Source organism: Saccopteryx bilineata, chromosome 3, assembly GCF_036850765.1.
Source record: "Saccopteryx bilineata isolate mSacBil1 chromosome 3, mSacBil1_pri_phased_curated, whole genome shotgun sequence".
Taxonomy (NCBI): domain Eukaryota; kingdom Metazoa; phylum Chordata; class Mammalia; order Chiroptera; family Emballonuridae; genus Saccopteryx; species Saccopteryx bilineata.
The window spans coordinates 294,739,088-294,758,062 of NC_089492.1; the positions used below are offsets into that span (position 1 = coordinate 294,739,088).

The 18,975-nt window shown below is 47.9% G+C and overlaps 1 protein-coding gene across 1 annotated transcript in view; it reads right to left on the reverse strand.

Moving 5' to 3' along the window:
* Positions 1–3,077: 3,077 nt before the first annotated feature.
* LOC136331828 (zinc finger protein 543-like) overlaps positions 3,078–18,975 on the reverse strand; it is a 30,139-nt gene continuing 14,241 nt past the window's right edge. The window contains exons 4-11 of the mRNA XM_066270876.1: positions 12,891–17,409; positions 11,997–12,196; positions 10,676–10,753; positions 8,986–9,129; positions 8,533–8,608; positions 7,730–7,846; positions 7,425–7,553; positions 3,078–6,381 (exon numbers count right to left, since the gene is read on the reverse strand). Coding sequence (XP_066126973.1) covers positions 15,842–17,409 — 1,568 coding nt within the window. The 3' untranslated portion in view covers positions 3,078–6,381; positions 7,425–7,553; positions 7,730–7,846; ... (3 more) ...; positions 11,997–12,196; positions 12,891–15,841. The remainder of the gene's footprint in view (positions 6,382–7,424; positions 7,554–7,729; positions 7,847–8,532; positions 8,609–8,985; positions 9,130–10,675; positions 10,754–11,996; positions 12,197–12,890; positions 17,410–18,975) is intronic.

Consider the following 18,975-nt stretch of genomic DNA (forward strand, 5'->3'; position numbering starts at 1 on the left):
AGTGAACACCAAAATTTGCAGTGGAGAAATAATGTTTGACTAATGAACGGCGCCACCCAGGGGTGCAGAAACTAATGCTCAAAAAGCCTCAACTCCCAGATTGCTTGTAGGTTACAAGATTCTATAGGTCAAAATCTCAAGACACACCGGGGGAGGGGGGGGGGAGGTTCCCGGTTGTGCTGGGAGCCAATAGTTCAGAGATGAGTTATTTTTTTAGGTCCTGAGGCTGTTTCTGAGGTCTGCTCTAGCATCCTTCTGTCCCGTCTCATGGGCAAATGGTGTGTGTGGGGGGGGGGGGGCGGTATCTTTCCACTTTACAGTTCAGGAAATGAAACATAACATAACAACAGTTCAAGATGTTATCTTTTACCTGCCAGGAATACAGATCCTGTGACCATTGTCAGGGTCCTCTTGGCCCACCGCTGCCTGCCTGGCACAACTCCTACAACCTGGACGGGCGGATCATCAGTTGACCAGATGGCCCACCTGCTAAAGTAGCAGCAATTGATAGATCAAGTTTCCTTTCAGAGTTAGGACCAGTTGCTTCTATGCAGGGACAACTGGCTCCCCTAAAGTTGTAAGCACTGAGAAACTGTTAATGAGAATTTGCCAAAGAGCAGGCTTAAGGGCTCTCATTAACTGCAGATTGCTGCGCAATTTGCGCAGAGCTGGGGCGGGGGGGAGGTGTACAGCTTGGGGAGGGCTTGCGTTAATAGAGGGGTTGGGACTCAGAGATAGAGAACCAAAACGGATTGATTGGCTGCTTACCCGACGGGGTGAGGCTAGCAAAGGCAGGCTGTCTTGATTGGGGGCCTTAAGAATAAAGTATAACATGTCTGACTTGTGGTGACGCATTGGATAAAGCATTGACGAGGAATGCTGAGGTTACCAGTTGAAAACCTCAGGCTTGCCTGGTCAAGGCACATAGAAGCAACTACTATGAGTTGATGCTTCTTGTTTCCCACCCCCCGCCTACTTTCTCTCTCCCATATCGAAAATCAAAAAATAAAATTGTAAGGTCCGGTGGATAATAGGGAAAGGTCAGGCTGGGAACCCAGACCTAGGAATTTTGGCTAGGACCGCCCACAACCAAGTGCACCAAAAGAAACTTCCCAGGAGCCCTCTGGAAAAGAGCAACACCTCTGTCAGCCAGTGAGATTTCAGTACGTCATATTAACTCGACCACCCTAGGGACCCTTTAAATATCTCCCACGAGGGTCACCACTTGCGACTTCCTTGGCCTCCATATTTCCTCAGGGCCAGGAAACCTCGTCTGGCAGGATGTGCGCTCTGTACTGAATAAAGCCTTTATTATTCCACTTTGGCCCCTTCTTTCTCAGTGGGGAAAAATACCTTACAAAAAATCATTAAAGCCTGACCTGTGGTGGCGCAATGGGATAAAGCGTCGACCTGTTAGTGCTGAGGTCGCCGGTTCGAAACCCTGGGCTTGCCTGGTCAAAGAACTTGGGAGTTGATGCTTCCAGCTCCTCCCCCCCCCCCTTCTCTCTCTGTCTCTCTTCTTTCTGTCTCTCCCTCTCCTCTCTAAAATGAATAAATGAATTTTAAAAAAAGATTTTAAAAATCATTAAAAAAAAAGTGTAACATCATTGCCTGCCATTGGCTGTTGGGGACCTGTAAAGTATTGTAGTAGTTGTTTCTGAGGGCTTGTCATGGATAAGGCAGGGCTTACTTCCAAACAAGGTGGCTGGGTGAGGCTGGGAAGAGAGGTTTCCTTTCCCTGTTGTGACTGCTGGGAGCATGGGCCTTCGTGTTTATTTGCTGTCTGGCACTCACCTCTGAACTCGAGGGTTCTTCTGTTGCATATAAAAAAGCCCTGACCGGTTGTCTCAGTGGTAGAGCGTTGGCCCAGCCTGTGAAAGTCTTGGGTTCAATTTCCACCCAGGGCACACAGAAGCATCCATCTGCTTCTTCCCCCTTCCCCCTCTCCTTTCTCTTCCCCTCCCACAGCCAAGGTTAAATTGGAGCCTTCACCTCAGGCGCTAAAAATAGCTGTTTTGAGCATGGTTCCAGATGGGTGGAACATTGTCCCCAGAAGGGGACTGCTAGGTGATTCACATCTCGGGCGCATGCAGCAGCCTATCACCCCTCCTCTCACATGGAAAAGGGAAAAAAATTTTTTTAATTGGACAACATATAATGATGGGACATCAAGTGAATGCATGGGATGAATAACCTGGCTATTGTCTATTCTGGAAATGAATAGGCCCAGAAAGATATGAGACTCTTTGAACAGATGTAAAACTATATGTTACGAACAAAGTCTGGTAACTGACCATCAGTTAAAATAGAAAACTATTTGGTAAGTATGAGAAAACATTTTGTGGTCAGAATATACACCTTATGCTTGTGATATTCAGCTTCCATGAATGTTGGTGCGGTTGTAAATTATGAGAAACTCCATTTTCTAACAAGTATTAGTTATATAAGGGAATTATGTTTGCACTGACCCTGTCTTATCATTTATGTTTTTACTTCTCTCTGGAGAACATTTGTTGCAGAGTGCCTGAGTTATTTTATGGAAGCCAGCACACAACCATATTTAAGCACAGGACCATTCTGTGTGTGTGTGTATGTGTATATATACATATTTTTTAAAATTAATTTTAGCAAGATAGGAAGGGAGGAAGAGAGGGGGAAGGGGAGGCGCAGGAGGGGAGAGAGAAGAGATGGAGAAAGAAAAGGAGGGAAAAAGGAACACTAATGTGTTCCTGTATGTGCCCTGACTAGGGATTGAACCTGCAACCTCTGCACTTTGGGACGATGCTAAAAACCAACAGAGCTATCCAGCCAGAAACCATCAGTCTATATTTTATTTTTTTCATTTACTTATTGATTTTATAGAGTGGAAAGGAGAGAAAGACAGCAATATCGATCTTTTCCTGTATATGCCTTGACATGGATTGAACTCACAACCTTTGCATATAGGGACGATGCTCTAGCCAACTGAGTATCCCGTCAGAACCATTAGTCTGTATTTTAAATAAATGCATCAATTAAGAAAAGATAAAAATAAAAAATGAGCAGAAAAACTAAATACGTACACATTTTTTCCAAAGAAGATATCCAAACAGCCAACAGGTACATGAAAAGGGAAATGCCAATCAAAACCACAATGAGGTATCATCTCACAACTGTGAGAATGGCGATCATCAAGAAGATAAGAGAGCCCTGGCCAGTTGGCTCAGCGGTAGAGCATCGACCTGGCGTGCAGGGGACCCGGGTTCGATTCCCAGCCAGGGCACATAGGAGAAGTGCCCATTTGCTTCTCCACGCCCCCCCTCCTTCCTCTCTGTCTCTCTCTTCCCCTCCCGCAGCCAAGGCTCCATTGGAGCAAAGATGGCCCGGGCGCTGGGGATGGCTCCTTGGCCTCTGCCCAGGCGCTAGAGTGGCTCTGGTGGCGGCAGAGTGACGCCTCGGAGGGGCAGAGCATCGCCCCCTGGTGGGCAGAGCGTTGCCCCTGGTGGGCGTGCTGGGTGGATCCCGGTCGGGCGGGTGCATGCGGGAGTCTGACTGTCTCTCCCCGTTTCCAGCTTCAGAAAAATACAAAAAAAAAAAAAGAAAAAATGAAGAAGATAAGAGATAAGTCCCTGGCTGGGTTGCTCAGTGGTAGAGCATCAGCCTGGCATGTGGCTCTGAGACCCAGGTTTGATTCCCAGCCAGGGCAAACAAGAGAGGCGCCCATCTGCTTCTCCATTCTTCCTCCTCTCCTTTTTTTCTCTCTCTCTCTCTTCCCCTCCCACAGCCAAGGCTACATTGGAGCAAAGTTGGCCCAGGAGCTGAGGATGGCTCCATGGACTCTGCCTCAGGCGCTAGAATGGCTCCAGTTACAATGGAGTAACAGCCCAGATGGGCAGAGAATGACCCCCTGGTGGGCATCCCAGGTGGATCCTGGTCAGGCGCATGTGGGAATCTGTCTCTGTCTCCCTGCTTCTAACTTCAGAAAAATTAAAAAATAAAAATAAAATAAAAAAAGGGTGGAATGATGGTTACGAAAGGCTGGGTGGGGGTAAAACTGGACTGGTTGTTACGGGCACATATTTGCAAATCGTAGGTAAACAGTTCCTGAAGCGCTAACAAACAGTAGAGAGGTTACAGACAATAATATTATTATAAACATCAAACTTGGTAAAAGACTAGATTGTATTGTTTTCACCACTAGAAGTGACAAATCTGAGACATGACAGAGGTGTTAGCTACCACCACAATGGCAATCACTGTGCAATAGAAACGTAATCAGATCAATACACAGTATACCTTCAACTTAAGCAATATTTTGTCAATTATCTCAAAAAATATACATAGTAAATGAAAATGAGGCCTTGAATAGTCTTAAGTGACACAATAAAATGTACCCACCTATTCATAGGTAAGTACTTCAACTTCTCAGATATAATTTTGGCAACATTCTTTTTAGGATTCTATTTTTTTTTTCATTTTTAGAGAGGAGAGGGTGGAGAGGGGGGGAGAGGGGGGGAGAGAGAGAGAGAGAGAGAGAGAGAGAGAGAGAGAGAAGGAAAGAGCAGGAAGCGCCTGACCTGTGGTGGCGCAGTGGATAAAGCGTCGACCTGGAAATGTTGAGGTCACCGGTTCGAAACCCTGGGTTTGCCTGGTCAGGCACATATGGGAGTTGATGCTTCCAGCTCCTCCCCCCTGTCTCTCCTCTCTAAAATGAATAAATAAAGAAAAAAAAAAAAAAAGAGCAAGAAGCATCAGCTCCCATATATGCCTTGACCAGGCAAGCCTGGGGCCTCAAACCAGCCACCTCAGCATTCCAGGTTGACACTTTTTCAACTGCGTCACCCCAGGTCAGGTGCAGTTGTTTTAAGCACTTCATAAAGTCTTCACGTTTATCAGAAAGACCTCTGTGCCTCAATGACTGAGGCAGTATTTTTCAACAAAGGTGCTCAATAGATATTGGTAGAGGCACCCTAGCAGGCAGCCTCCTGACACACAATGGGAGTGTGTGTACACCGAGTTAGGTGATATGGCCTATGCCATTTTACCTCAAACCCTGTTGCTTATACCACCCAACTGCAAAAACAACCAAGAACAAACAGTCATGGTTTGTCAGAGAAATCTGAAAGAAGCCACAAAAGCTTACTTTTTTGTGGTTCCATCTCCTTTTCTTTCTCCTGTTCCTTCATCTATTTTTTGTTTGTTAAATACTCCTGTGATTGCTTCTCATTGCTCACTAAGGATACAACTACAGTGCAAATTTTCTGTAAATGCACCATAACCCCCGGCTCTCTCCCCTTCATAAATTCTCAGATGTAGAATAAGGTCCTACATGGGGTCAATTTCCAATAACTCTTTAGACGGCAGTAAGTGATGATTCACCTCAGAAGATTTTCTCCCAGCAATGACACTGGCAGGGTTCCTCTCTGGTAAAATTTCTCAGATGCCTAGTGGGACATTTCCTCGAGTCAAAAGATTTTTCTCGGGAGTCACATGCAAAAGGTTTTTCCCCAGTAGGAGTTCTCTGAATTTGACTGAGGTAACTTTATTTGTAAAAGGCTTTCCCACGCACAGGGCTTCTCTGCAGTGTGAGTACTAGGAGGCTGGGGGAGAGACAAACAAAAGTGGAAGGTGGCCCTGGCTGGTTGGCTCAGCGGTAGAGCATCGCCCTGACGTGCACAAGTCCCGGGTTTGATTACTGGCTAGGGCACACAGGAGAAGTGCCCATCTGTTTCTCCACCACCCCCCCCTTTCCTTTCTCTCTCTCTCTTCTCCTCCAGCAATCCAGGCTCCACTGGAGCAAAGGCAGCCCAGGCGCTGAGGACAGCTCCACGGCCTCCACTTCAGGTGTTAAGAAGAGCTCACTTGCTGATTAATGGAGCAACGCCCCAGATGGGCAGAGCATCACCCCCTGGTGGGCATGCTGAGTGGATCCAGATCAGGCGCATGCGGGAATCTGTCTCTCTGCCTCCCTGCTTCTCACTTCAGAAAAACACAAACGGAACAAACAAACAAAGACTACCCCACACTGTGCTGCTGTGTGACTCTTCCCACCACGAGGGGCCCGGTGTTGGACAAGCCCAGAGCTGGTCAGTTCTTCCAACCCTCCCTGCAAGCGAAGGTCTTCTCCAACACAGGTGATCCACAGCTCTTCACAAAGACTGGCCCGTGCCCTTATGAAGAATTTCTCTCTACACAACTCCTTCCACCTCTGATCAAGGTTTACACTGAACCAGTCTCTCTTATGTGACTCCCACGTAGCGCAGCACAGTAGGTTCCCGATGGTGTTCCCTTTGGTTCAGCCAGGACCATGCACATCACGGGAGTGAGTGCTCATTGGTGATATTCTTAGAGAAACACCCTCCTCAGAACAGGTAGCCTCATCCTCCATTCCATGCCAGCAACCTGGAGGAAGATAAATGCTAGTGGAGTAGATTTCTGACAGGGGAAAAGTGGCATCCCATAACAAATGTGGTCTGACACAAGCAGGGATTAGCCCACAGAGCTGTGGGAAGAACACAGGTGTTAGAATCAGGACGTTAGAGGAAAGCCTGCAGGCCTCAAAGGTCACAGAACAGAAGAGACGTCACAGGGGAAAGGCAGTCTCCAAACCAGTTTTGGTTCCTTGTGACATGTGAGTGCTGTGACAAAGAGTCTGTCCTGAGACAGAAAAATCTGGCTGGAACAGAACACATAGTCTTCAAGAAATACTTAAGGACATGTATACAAACAGACAGCAGTGAAAGCCAATGCTGTAGAGCAGTGATCTTCAACCTTTTTACACTTAGGCAGCGGTTCTCAACCTGTGGGTCGCGACCCCGGCAGGGGTCGAACGACCAAAACACAGGGGTCACCTAAAGCCATCGGAAAATACATATTTATTATACAATACATTTTAAATTAAATATGTATTTTCCGATGGCTTTAGGTGACCCTGTGTATTGGTCATTGGACCCCCGCCAGGGTCGCGACCCACAGGTTGAGAACCACTGCACTTGGGGAAAGGTGAAAATAGGAGAATTATATTTCAGGGACTCCGAAGGCAGAAATCACCCTGAGCATAAGTGAATGCAAGTAAGATCACTGGGTCTATGATCTCCATACACCATCATGGTGGTTAACACTTTTGCAGGCCAGCATGAAATCTTTGGTGGGCTGGTAATTCAAAAACACTGTTGTAGCCCTGGCTTGATAGCTCACTTGGTTAGAGCACCAGCCTGAAGTGTGGAAGTTGCCGGTTCAATCCCCGGTAAAGACACACACAGAAATGGATCAATGTTCCCATCTCTCTCCCTTCCTCACTGGCTGAAATCAATCAATAAATAAAGAGGGAGGGAAACCACTGCTATAGAGCACTGCTAAGAATAGACAAGAGGTAGGACTAGAAAGGTAGGGAACTGAGAGGGACCTGAAGGAACCAAAGAAAGGACAAGGGAAGGAGGTCTGACCTGTGGTGGCTCAGGAGATAAACCGTCAACCTGGAACGCTGAGGTCGCTGGTTCAAAACCCTGCACTTGCCTGGTCAAAGCACATATGGAAGTTGATGTTTCCTACTCCTTCCCCCTTCTCTCTCCTCTCTAAAATGAATAAAAAGAACAAAAACAACAACAAAAATAAAAAGGAAGGAAAAGTGGGATGAGGTAAGCCACTAGTGCTGGTAGAAAGACACCAGCAGACACAGCACTGACTGCTGGCATAACGTGTCAAGCCAGCCCTGATGAGCCCCAATGTCACCATTCCCACAGCTTCTCACCAGGGCCAGCTGTCCTTCTGGTCCTCGCTGTGCCTGGAGCAGGGTCTAACTGCTCAGGAACCCTGGATTCCCCTCCAGCTCCATGTGGGTAATACATGGGACCGGACACAGCAAGTCCTAGGAAGAAAGAAGAGCTGGTGAGTAGCCATCAGTGATCCAGGGAAAACCCCTTTACAGAAAAGAAAATTAAGCAGTAGAGTGTCGGCCCGGTGTGAAGTCCCAAGTTCAATGCCCAGCCAGGGTGCACAGGAGAAGTGCCCATCTGCTTCTCTACCCTCTCCCTCTACTTTCTCTGTCTCTCTTCCCCTTCTGCAGCCAAAGCTCCACTGGAGCAAAGCTGGGCCAGGCACTGAGAATGGCTCCATGGCCTCTGCCTCAGGCACTAGAATGGCTCCGGTTGCAACAGAGCAATGCCCCAGATGGGCAGAGCATCACTCCCTGGTGGGCATGCCGGGTGGATCCCGGTCGGGCACATGTGGGAATCTGTCTCTCTGTTTCCAAGCTTCTTTTTATTTTATTTTATTTTATTTTATTTATTTTTACAAAGACAGAGAGAGAGTCAGAGGGATAGACAGGGACAGACAGAAATGGAGACAGATGAGAAGCACAAATCATTAGTTTTTCATTGCGTGTTGCGACTTCTTAGTTGTTCACTGATTGCTTTCTCATATGTGCCTTGACCGCGGGCCTTCAGCAGACTGAGTAACCCCTTGCTGGAGCCAGCGATCCTGGGTCCAAGCTGGTGAGCTTTTGCTCAAGCCAGATGAGCCCACGCTCAAGCTGGCGACCTCAGGGTCTCGAACCTAGGTCCTTCCACATCCCAGTCCAATGCTCTATCCACTGTGCCACCGCCTGGTCAGGCTGTTTCCATGCTTCTTACTTCAGAAAAATACAAAAATAAAAATGAAAAAAATTAAATATTCAAAATAGAATCATGGAAGACAGTCTTGCAACAGTGATAGTCAACCTGGTCCCTACCACCCACTAGTGGGCATTCCAGCTTTCATGGTGGGCAGTAGCGGCGCAACCAAAGTATAAATAAAAAGATAGATTTAACTATAGTAACTTGTTTTATAAAGATTTATTCTGCCAAATTTAGAAAGAAAAACGACATAAAGTACTTGCTAAGTAATTATTATTATATGCTTCAACTTCCTTACTTTATAAATCACCATTACTGTAGAACCGGTGAGCAGTCAGAAAATTTTATTACTGAGATACAAAAGTGGGCGGTAGGTATAAAAAAGGTTGATTACCCATCTTGCAGGAATGATCACGTCAGGGCCTATAATTCCTGTAACAGTCAGTCCCAGAAAATGTCAGAGAAAGGGTGCAGAATCTGGAAACTAAGAAGCCAGGGATTTACATAACCACACCTCCATAGCCAGGCCACTTGGGATCTGTTGGGCAGAGTACAAGATTCACGACATCAAATGATTTATTTCCAAGCTTAGAGCAGTAGATTTGGGGGCTGCTCCGGGAGGGGATGAAACAGTGCCCAGTCCCCACTGCCCAGCTGCAGTACCCACACTAACTATGTCAGGGAGTAGCAACCGTGCCTTCATAGGAACATGAAACAGAGAGCTGCCCCTTGGGAAAAAAGGGAAGAACAAAACCAAGCAGGGGAAAATGGGAATCACACCATCCCCTGGTATCCATGCCCTTGTCAAGCACCTCTAACTCAGTGTGGGATTGGCCTAAAAACTCTGTTCTAATCAAAAGACTATGGCAAAAATAATGGCCCTGGCCGGTTGGCTCAGCGGTAGAGCGTCGGCCTAGCGTGTGGAGGACCCGGGTTCGATTCCCGACCAGGGCACATAGGAGAAGCGCCCATTTGCTTCTCCACCCCTCCGCCGTGCCTTTCTCTCTGTCTCTCTCTTCCCCTCCCGCAGCCAGGGCTCCACTGGAGCAAAGATGGCCCGGGCGCTGGGGATGGCTCTGTGGCCTCTGCCCCAGGCGCTAGAGTGGCTCTGGTCGCAACATGGCGACACCCAGGAGGGTCGCAACATGGCGACGCCCAGGATGGGCAGAGCATCGCCCCCTGGTGGACAGAGCGTCGCCCCTGGTGGGCGGGCAGGGTGGATCCCGGTCGGGCGCATGCGGGAGTCTGTCTGACTGTCTCTCCCTGTTTCTAGCTTCAGAAAAATGCAAAAAAAAAAAAAAAAAAAAAAAAAAAATAAGACATCGCTTCTAAGATTGTATCTCAAATACAGCAATACCAAATTCTATCCTGGATGCTGTCACTTGCTCATGGTTATGGAAGTCAACTGCCTAACCTTACAAAGATGACAACATGGCAAGAAACTGAAGGGCCCTGGCCGGTTGGCTCAGCGGTAGAGTGTCAGCCTGGTGTGTGGGGGACCCGGGTTCGATTCCCGGCCAGGGCACATAGGAGAAACGCCCATTTGCTTCTCCACCCCCACCCCTCCTTCCTCTCTGTCTCTCTCTTCCCCTCCCGCAGCCAAGGCTCCAGTGGAGCAAAGATGGCCCGGCGCTGGGGATGGCTCCTTGGCCTCTGCCCCAGGCGCTAGAGTGGCTCTGGTCACGGCAGAGCGACACCCCGGAGGGGCAGAGCATCGCCCCCTGGTGGGCAGAGCGTCGCCCCTGGTGGACGTGCTGGGTAGATCCCGGTCGGGCGGGTGCATGCGGGAGTCTGTCTGACTGTCTCTCCCCGTTTCCAGCTTCAGAAAATAAAATATATATATACAAAAAAAAAAGAAACTGAGGAAGTGCTCTGACCAACAGCCAGCAAAGGACTACTTAGCCCAACCACCTCCTCCTTGCCCTCATGACCCTGAAAGAAGATTCACCTCCACTGAGACTTCATGTGAGACAACAGCCCAGGGCAGTGTAACAACAGGTCACAAAAGACCCTGAGCTACAGGTATCCAAGTAGAACATGCCTGATTTGCCACGTAGCTACAAGTAACAAAAAAAGGGACTTACCCAGCAGGACACAGTGCAAAGTTCTCCAGTATCACGGTACAGGTGTCTCTGAGTCTCCTCAAGGAGTCTCCACCCCACCTGGGAGAAGTACACAAACACGTCCTCAAAGGTCACACAGCCCTGCTGTGACAGGGACAGTTGAGCTCACAGGTGTCACACCCTCTCTCCCCATATCTCACTGCTCCCACAAGCAATCCCGAGTCCCTTGCCCCACCAGCCTCCCAGCTCGGAGGAGATACCAGCCCTAAGCATACGTTATGCTTGTTCTCTCCTCACATCTCTCTAATCATTGAGACAAACCCAGAGCAGAACCAGGCAGGTGGGCCAACTGATACTGTGTAAACTGAGTCTGGCAGGAAGGGCCCCAAATACTACCCTGCCAGCCAGTTCTCCTCCTGTCCAGAACCAGGCCTCCCACACCTCCAAACCTGGGTTCATCCTTCTCCCTTAAGCTCCTGTACTAGGGCCTTAAGGCTGTCGGTTCACAATCCTCCCATGTCTCACTCCCTCCCGCCTCATTCCTCTAGTCTCCATTCTGCAACCAGAGGAAACCTGTTTAAAAAAATGTTATGGCCCTGGTCGGTTGGCTCAGTGGTAGAGTGTCGGCCTGGAGTGTGGAAGTTCTTGGTTTGATTTCCAGTCAGGGCACACAGGAGAAGCTTCCATCTGCTTCTCCACCCCTCCCCTTCTCCTGCCTCTGTCTCTCTCTTCCCTTCCCGCAGCCAAGGCTCCATTGGAGCAATGTTGGCCTGGGCGCTGAGGACGGCTCCATGGCCTCCGCCTCAGGCACTAGAATTGCTCCGATTGCAAACGGTCCACATGAGAGCATCAACCCCGGGGTGGGCATGCCGGGTGGATCCTCGTCAGGCGCACGCGGGAGTCTGTCTATCTCCTCGCTTCTCACTTCAGAACAATATCAAGAAAAAAAAGTGTGTTACATAACCCCCCGTCCTCTGCTCCACACGTTCAGCAATGAAGCTGAGCTCCTGGGGCTGCCACTTCCGGGCCGACTTCCCCCCCGTTATACATTCTCCCCTTCAAAACAACGGAAACCCTCATCACTTTCAACCGAGTTTCGCTTCCAAGTCTTAGTACATGCCTTTTCCTGGGACCAGAACACCCTTCCCAACGTCATTTCATGTATATAAGCCGGGACTTGGACCCAGAACCCTAAGGCAGGATCCCCTCCGAGAACTCCACGACAAAGAATCAGGAAAACAAAAATGTAGAGAGGCCCCAAGACACCACATCTGGTGAGGAGGAGCGGTGAGCATATAAAGGCGTGACAGGGTGTGAAAACCTGAGGGGACCCTGCACTCACCTGCATGGGACTCATCCGCGCTGTCGCCCCAACCACGGGGCCAAGTGGGTTCTGAGGCCGGTGACAACGGCGGGATCACATCCGAACGTCGCTATAAAATGGCGTCTAATGATCCTGAGGCTCAGGTCGCAGCCTTAGGGGGCGGGGGCGCCAGAGCGCGGAAGCCTTGGTGGGGCCTCTGTCCAAGAGTGGCGCAGAGTCTGAGGGAAGCGGACCAGAACCCGGGTGTCACCATTGCGCAAGAGCACTAGCTGCCCTTTACGTCACTGTCCTTCCCTCTTTAGCCTGTGAGGGGCGCCCACTCGGGGCCACGTGTTTCCTGTCTGCTCTCCAAAGGCCACTGCAAATAGAAGGAAGTGCTCGAGAAACTGATCGGAAGTTCCGCCCTCTGCACAGGAAGCTCCCTCTTTCCTGAGCGCTCATTGGTCCAGCGAGAGGCCAAAACTAGAAGCATCCGCCTTGTAGGGGTGGGCAATCATTCCACTTCTGAGCACAGGGGCTTGTTTCCTTTTCCATGGCAGCCAGCCAGACCGGAAGTAGTAGGTCCAGGCGTCCGCACATCGGGGTGGGGTTGGCTTTCTCTTAAAAAAAACACGGATATTTTGCTTTTAGGTGAAGTTGTCCCGCAAGAACCTGTTGCAGATGCAAACTGTGGCATCACCCAGACGTTGGGCACGACGCGGCTAGCTACTTCAAGAAGTCCTGTGGCGCTCAGCGCTCACTCAAGTTAGAGACCCTGGGCGTGGGGGGTGGGAGGAGGCGTTGACGACAATGGGAAATACCAAGGCCCTCATGGGGGATTCATATAAAAAGTGCCTATCTCATAGTTAGTGCACAGTAAATAGAAACACTAGTGCCCCCTTAAGTATAGTTTCGCTTTCCGCAGTTTGTTACCTGTAGTCATCCACAGTTGGAAAATATTAAATGTAAGGTGACCAATCGTCCTCCTTTAGGGAGAACAGTCCTCCTTTTGTAAGTTATGTCCTCCCTGGGAGTGGCCTCCTACGTGGCCTCCTTTTTGATATGGGAAGACTCATCTGTAAATGCACGTATTCAGTCGATGCAAAGTCGATCCATGGCATGTGATGTGACGTATTTCTATCTAAATGTGTACTTTTCTCAGAGTTATTAAAAATTGATAGGCATGTAAGCATAATTACAATATGAAATGTGACAAGTTTTTATTATGCATTGATCATATTATAGTTATCGTTGCAATGAATGTTTCTTTACGATGTCTTCCATTTATTTTTGTCCTCCTTTTCATTGTAAAAAAGTTGGTCACCTTAAAATGGGAAGGTCCAGAAAGAATTCATAAATTAAATTACATGATGAAATCTTGACCCATCCTGCTTCATCCAGCTTCTTGTCTAGTATATCCACACCGTTCTATATATCGGAAAAAATATATAGGGTTGTACCATCTTTGCTTTTAGGTATCCAATGAGGTTCTTGGAAGTATCCATAATGTATTAAATGTATTATTACTGACATAGTGTTACGATCACAATGCTTTAATGTACACTTCTATGGGAGGTGAAATGGGGGAGGCTTCTTTGCAGAATCCTTAGCATTATTTAGCAAAACAAAAAATACAACTTCCTGACTCAGTGGTTTTGATTAAAAGCACACATTTGTACTATCTGGCTTATTTAGTTATTTCACAGACAGCGGAGCAGGAGAGTATTGGGCAAACCAGTAAGTTACAAATGAGTTAGGTTTGCTCGCTTGTACTTTGCCTGATTGGTGCATGAGCATAGGGCAGCTTCATGTACGAATGATCTATGTGAGGGTATAGGTGCTTGCTCTCAGGAGAGCAGATGGCAAATTGTACACTGCCTGCCTGCTTAGGAGAGACCATTGTTTTTGTTTGCCCAGAGAAGGAGGTTTTCTCCTCCCAACCTGGCCTGTTTTTGGCTTGGAAGTCCAGTCTAGGGGGGAGGGGAGGTCCCTGCCTGCATATTCGCATGCAGTTGCGAGACTAATAAACGGAATGGCCCACCACTTTGTCTCCACAGTTGCTTTAGTGTCTGCCTGAACCCAATGTGAACCTGTATGGCCATGGTGGGTTTCTTTAAACTCCAGGTAAACACGTTGCCCAAGCACACAATTCAGATCTTGGGAACATCAGGATTAACTACCCTCTGGCCTAAGTCGAGTAGAGTTGACATGGTTTCACATTAGTGACATGGGATGGTGTCATCTAGTTCACAGTCACCAGGACCTTCCTGTCCCCTCCTGCTGACCTTCAGGGTAGCTAGACCGAGGTACAGATATGTGATTATGAGATGGCCCATCTGAGGCTTCAGGTCGTGAGGACCTGTCTTCATCAAAACACCATCACCAGCTTGACCTGTGGTGGCACAATAGATAGAATGTCCACCTAGAATGCTGAGGTCGCTGGTTTGAAACCCCAAGCTAGGTTGGTCAAAATACACGAAGCAACTACTACAAGTTGATGCTTCCCACTCCTACTCAATTCTCTCTCCTCTCTCTAAAAAAAACAATAAAATCTTTAAAAAGAAAAACAAACACCATCACCATCAGTCCATCACCTGAACCCACAGCCCCCAAGAAAGTACTAAATCCTGGATAGTTGTAAAAAAATGTTTAGAAAAAAAATTCAAATTTATATGTACATCTTTTTTGTTTGTTACAGAGACAGAGAGGGACAGACAGCCAGGAAGGGAGAGGTGAGAAGCATCAATTCTTTGTTGTGGCACCTTAGTTGCTCATTGATTGCTTTCTCATATGTGCCTTGACCCGGGCGGCTCCAGCAGAGTGAGTGACCCCTTGCTCAAGCCAGCGACTTTGGGCTCAAGCTGGTGAGCCTTGCTTAAACCAGATGAGCTCGCAATCAAGGTGGCGACCTCAAAGTTTCAAACGTGGGTCCGCCGTGTCCCAGAACGACGCTATATCCACTGTACTACCTGGTCAGGCTATATGTACATCTTTTTATTTGTCTTGACAGAAAATTTACTTTTGACTTGACCTGTGGTCTATGGTGATGCAGTAGATAAAGCATCCACCTGGAATGCTGAGGTCGCCGGTTTGAAACCCTGGGCTTACCTGATCAAAGCACACATGGGAGTTGATGCTTCCTGTTCCTCCCCACCTTCTCTCTTTCTCTCTCCTTTCCAAAATGGATAAATTTTAAAAAAAATTTAAAAAGAAAATTTAGTCTCACAGGGGCTTCTTCTGTATCATACATACATCTTTATCTCAACATAAAAGCATTTCATAACTTAAGCCTTCCTATTTCTCCTAGATTCATGCTGCCTCCAAGTAGAGACAATGTTGTAGAACAAAGGCTTTCAATCAATGTTTTCAGACGTACCCTCAACTATCTAACTCTTAATATTGGGCAGAAGTGAATGTGCACACAAGACAAATAAGGGAACAAGGCTCTCTGATTTCTGCAACACTCCCCGCTTCTGTATAAAGTAAGGAAGTGATGACAGATTGCCCTAGATTTCTCATGCAATGTGAAAAAAAACACTGTGCTTTTATTTGTCTTTCCTTCTATCTCTTAAATATCCCTGAGATGATTTTGGAGTTATAAACTAAAGAGAAAGATGTGGCTGAAGGTTTTTGCTAAATGCACAATGAAGACTGGATCACTCTCCAGGATGAAATCTAAGATGCAGAATGAGCTTCTAGGCTGAGTTAACGTCTAACCTGAGTCATTATTACATCAACAACTGATATCCTGCAACAGATTTTCCCACAGGGAAGAAAACTGGGGGCCCTGGGTGGGGGGCTTGTCTTTGATATAAATGATTAGATTCTGACAAAACATTCTCCACAGTGTATACGTTCAAAATGTCTTTCCACAACAGGAATTCTTAGAGGTTGTCTGAGGATTGTCCCCCTGGGGAGGGTCTTCCCACTTCTGTTCCAACAGGGTTTCTTCCAAAATGAACCCTTTGATGCTGGGTGAGGGATGAGCTGCTACCAAAGGCCTTTCCACAGTCCCTGCATTCATAGGGCTTCTCCTCGGTATGGATGATGGCATGTCTAATGAGATGTACCTTTTGGCAGAAGGTTCTGTTGCACTCCATGCACGCATAGGGTTTTTCTCCGCTGTGAATTTGCTGGTGTCGTGTGAGGTATGACCTGTGGTTAAAGGCCTTTCCACACTCACCACACTCAAAGGGTTTCTCTCCACTGTGAATGTTCCGGTGCCTGTTGAGGCCTGACTTCCGGTTAAAAGCCTTGCCGCACTCCGTACACTCAAAGGGCTTCTCTCCACTATGAATCCGCTGGTGTCGTGTGAGGCCTGACTTCCGGTTAAAAGCCTTCCCACACTCCGTACACTCATAGGGCTTCTCTCCACTATGAATCCTCCGGTGCCTGGTGAGGCCTGACCTGCAGATAAAAGCCTTCCCACATTGCGAGCACTCATATGGTTTCTCTCCACTGTGGATCCGCAGGTGCCTTTTGAGGTATGACTTGTGGTTGAAGACCTTCCCACACTCACCGCACTTACTGGGCTTCTCTCCCACGTGGATGCTGATGTGTTGAATGAGGTCTTTCCTCGTGCTGAAGGTGTCCTCACATTCTTTGCACTCAAAAGGTTTCTCTCCAGTGTGGGCCCTTTTGTGCAAGGTCAACGTGGAGCAGTGGGTGAAAGACTGACCACATTCAGTGCACGTGAAAGGCTTCTCCCCGGTGTGGATGATGGCATGTCGAATGAGATTGGCTCTCTGGCTGAAGGCTTTGCCACACTCGATGCACTCGTAGGGCTTTTCTCCTCTGTGAATCTGCTGGTGTCTCCTAATAGATGACCTGCTGTGAAAGGTCTTCCCACACTCACTGCACACATAGGGCTGCTCGCCACTGTGGGTCCGCTGGTGCCTGGTGAGGTGTGACTGGTGGCTGAAGGCCTTGCCACACTCCGTGCTCTCACAGGGCCTCTTCCCTGTGTGGACCATGTGGTGCTGAAGTAGGTAGGTGCTCTTGCTGAAGCTTTTCCCACACTCTGTGCATTTGTAAGGTTTCACTGCAGTGTGAATCTCTTTATGTTGAACCAGGAAGCATCTTTTGTTAAATACTTTTCCGCATTCCTCACACTTGTAGGGCTGTTTCCCTTCATGAATGAAGAGATCTGTCACTGGTCTGCATGAGTCTCGTTCACAGAGAGCATCCGCTGGAGAGACCAACTCCTGGATAGTCCTGGAGTGCAGACTGCTGTCTCTCCCTAAACTGCTACATTCAGGGCTCCGTGTCCCAGACAGCTGTGTCCTCAAATGGTCCATCTCTGGTTCCAGGTGCCCTTCCTGAACTGCTGATAAGCCATCCTGGTCCCTGCCTTGCACGACCTGGGTGTCCCCTGAGACTCGTTGAGTCAGTTGTTCCTGGAGTGAGATGTCCTCAGACAAGGCCTGATGGGTCTTGGGTCTTGTGGCATCACCTGCGGGAATTTGGAATTCAATACACAAAAGGGCCTGTTACTGGTGGAATCACAAAAAAGAAACAAACTCACCATTTCAGTGAGAGCAAAGGGGTAAAAACTGTGGTCTGTACCTGCTGGGCTTTCCACTCTGAAACTTAGGTGTGCTATTTCTTTTTTTGGTTCTTGGATTCTTCCCACCTTTTGATGGGAAACCCAGAGGGAACAGATAAACAGGTGACAGAGTGTCTAGAGACTAGGGGCACAGGTGAAGAAAAACAAAGACACTCTGTGTGCTGAGTTTGCTCATAGCAAAAACATCTCAAGGTGCTGCAAAGGGCCATCCATGCAGCCAAGATGGAAATCAGGAAGGTCAGAGGGGCTTCCCAGATGGGGTGCCTTATGAGCTACTGTCCTGGGGGAGCAGTAGAAGTAACCATACAGAGAAAGTGGGAAGCCCATCTCACCAAGCCTTAGGACAAGAAGGAAAAGAAAGGCACAGTCCTCCCAGAATCAGGAAATGACAGTGCCGGAGAAGATGGGGCTGGTGAGAGTTCAGCCCCGAGATAAGTGTCCTTACAAGAGACAGGGGAGGGCTTGCTTTTTCAGTTGGCCTCAGTTGGGAGGATAGAACAAGAACATAACCATCTGCAAGCCAGGAAGTGGACCCTCACCAAATTGGCCAGCACCTCGATCTTGGACTGCCCAGCTTCTAGAACAATCTGTGGCATTCTTGTTGTAACGGCCCAGATTAAGATAGTAGGGTAAGAGTAATGCTCTCACTCTTGCATTTGGCAATGTTGAGTGTATTATTGTCAAGAAGAAACGAATAAGCAAATAACTTATTTAATTAATACAATAATCAATCAAGGTCCTTCATGAATCAGGGACAATAATGTGTCATAAATCAAGGTTTATGACTAATTGAACTGTACAGGAGGTCCACTCTATATAAGTGAAGAGGTCATATGGGTATTGTGGTTAAGATCATGGTTTCTGACCACAGAAACCCTGAATTCAAGTTCCAGAAGGACTCAATATTAGCTTTCTGGTGCCTGGCAAGGTACTCAAATTCTATAAGCTTTCATTTTCTCTTCTAAATAATAAAGCTAAAAACAGCCTGACCAGGTGGTGGTGCAGGGAATAGAGTGTCAGACTGGGACGTGGAGGATGCAGGTTAGAAAACCCAAGGTCTCCAGCTTGAGCACAGGCTCACCAGCTTGAGTGTGGGATCATAAACATGACCCCAATGGTTGCTGGCTTGAGCCCAAGGTCACTGTCTTGAGCATGGGATCACTTGGTCTGCTGTAGCCCCCCGGTCAAGGCACATATGAGAAAGCAATCAATGAACAACTAAAGTGCTGCAATGAAGAATTGATGCTTCTCATCTCTCTCTCTTCCTGTCTGTCTGTCCCTAACTGTCCCTCTCTCTGTCTCTGTCACAAAAAAAGAAAAAAAAATCAGTGCACATTAGCTTGAATCTTTTATGGCTTAGTCACAGAATGAACTTCTGGACCACGCCAGGAAACACGTAAGAATGTTTGAGGACGCCTGACCAGGCGGTGGCACAGTGAATAGAGCATAGGA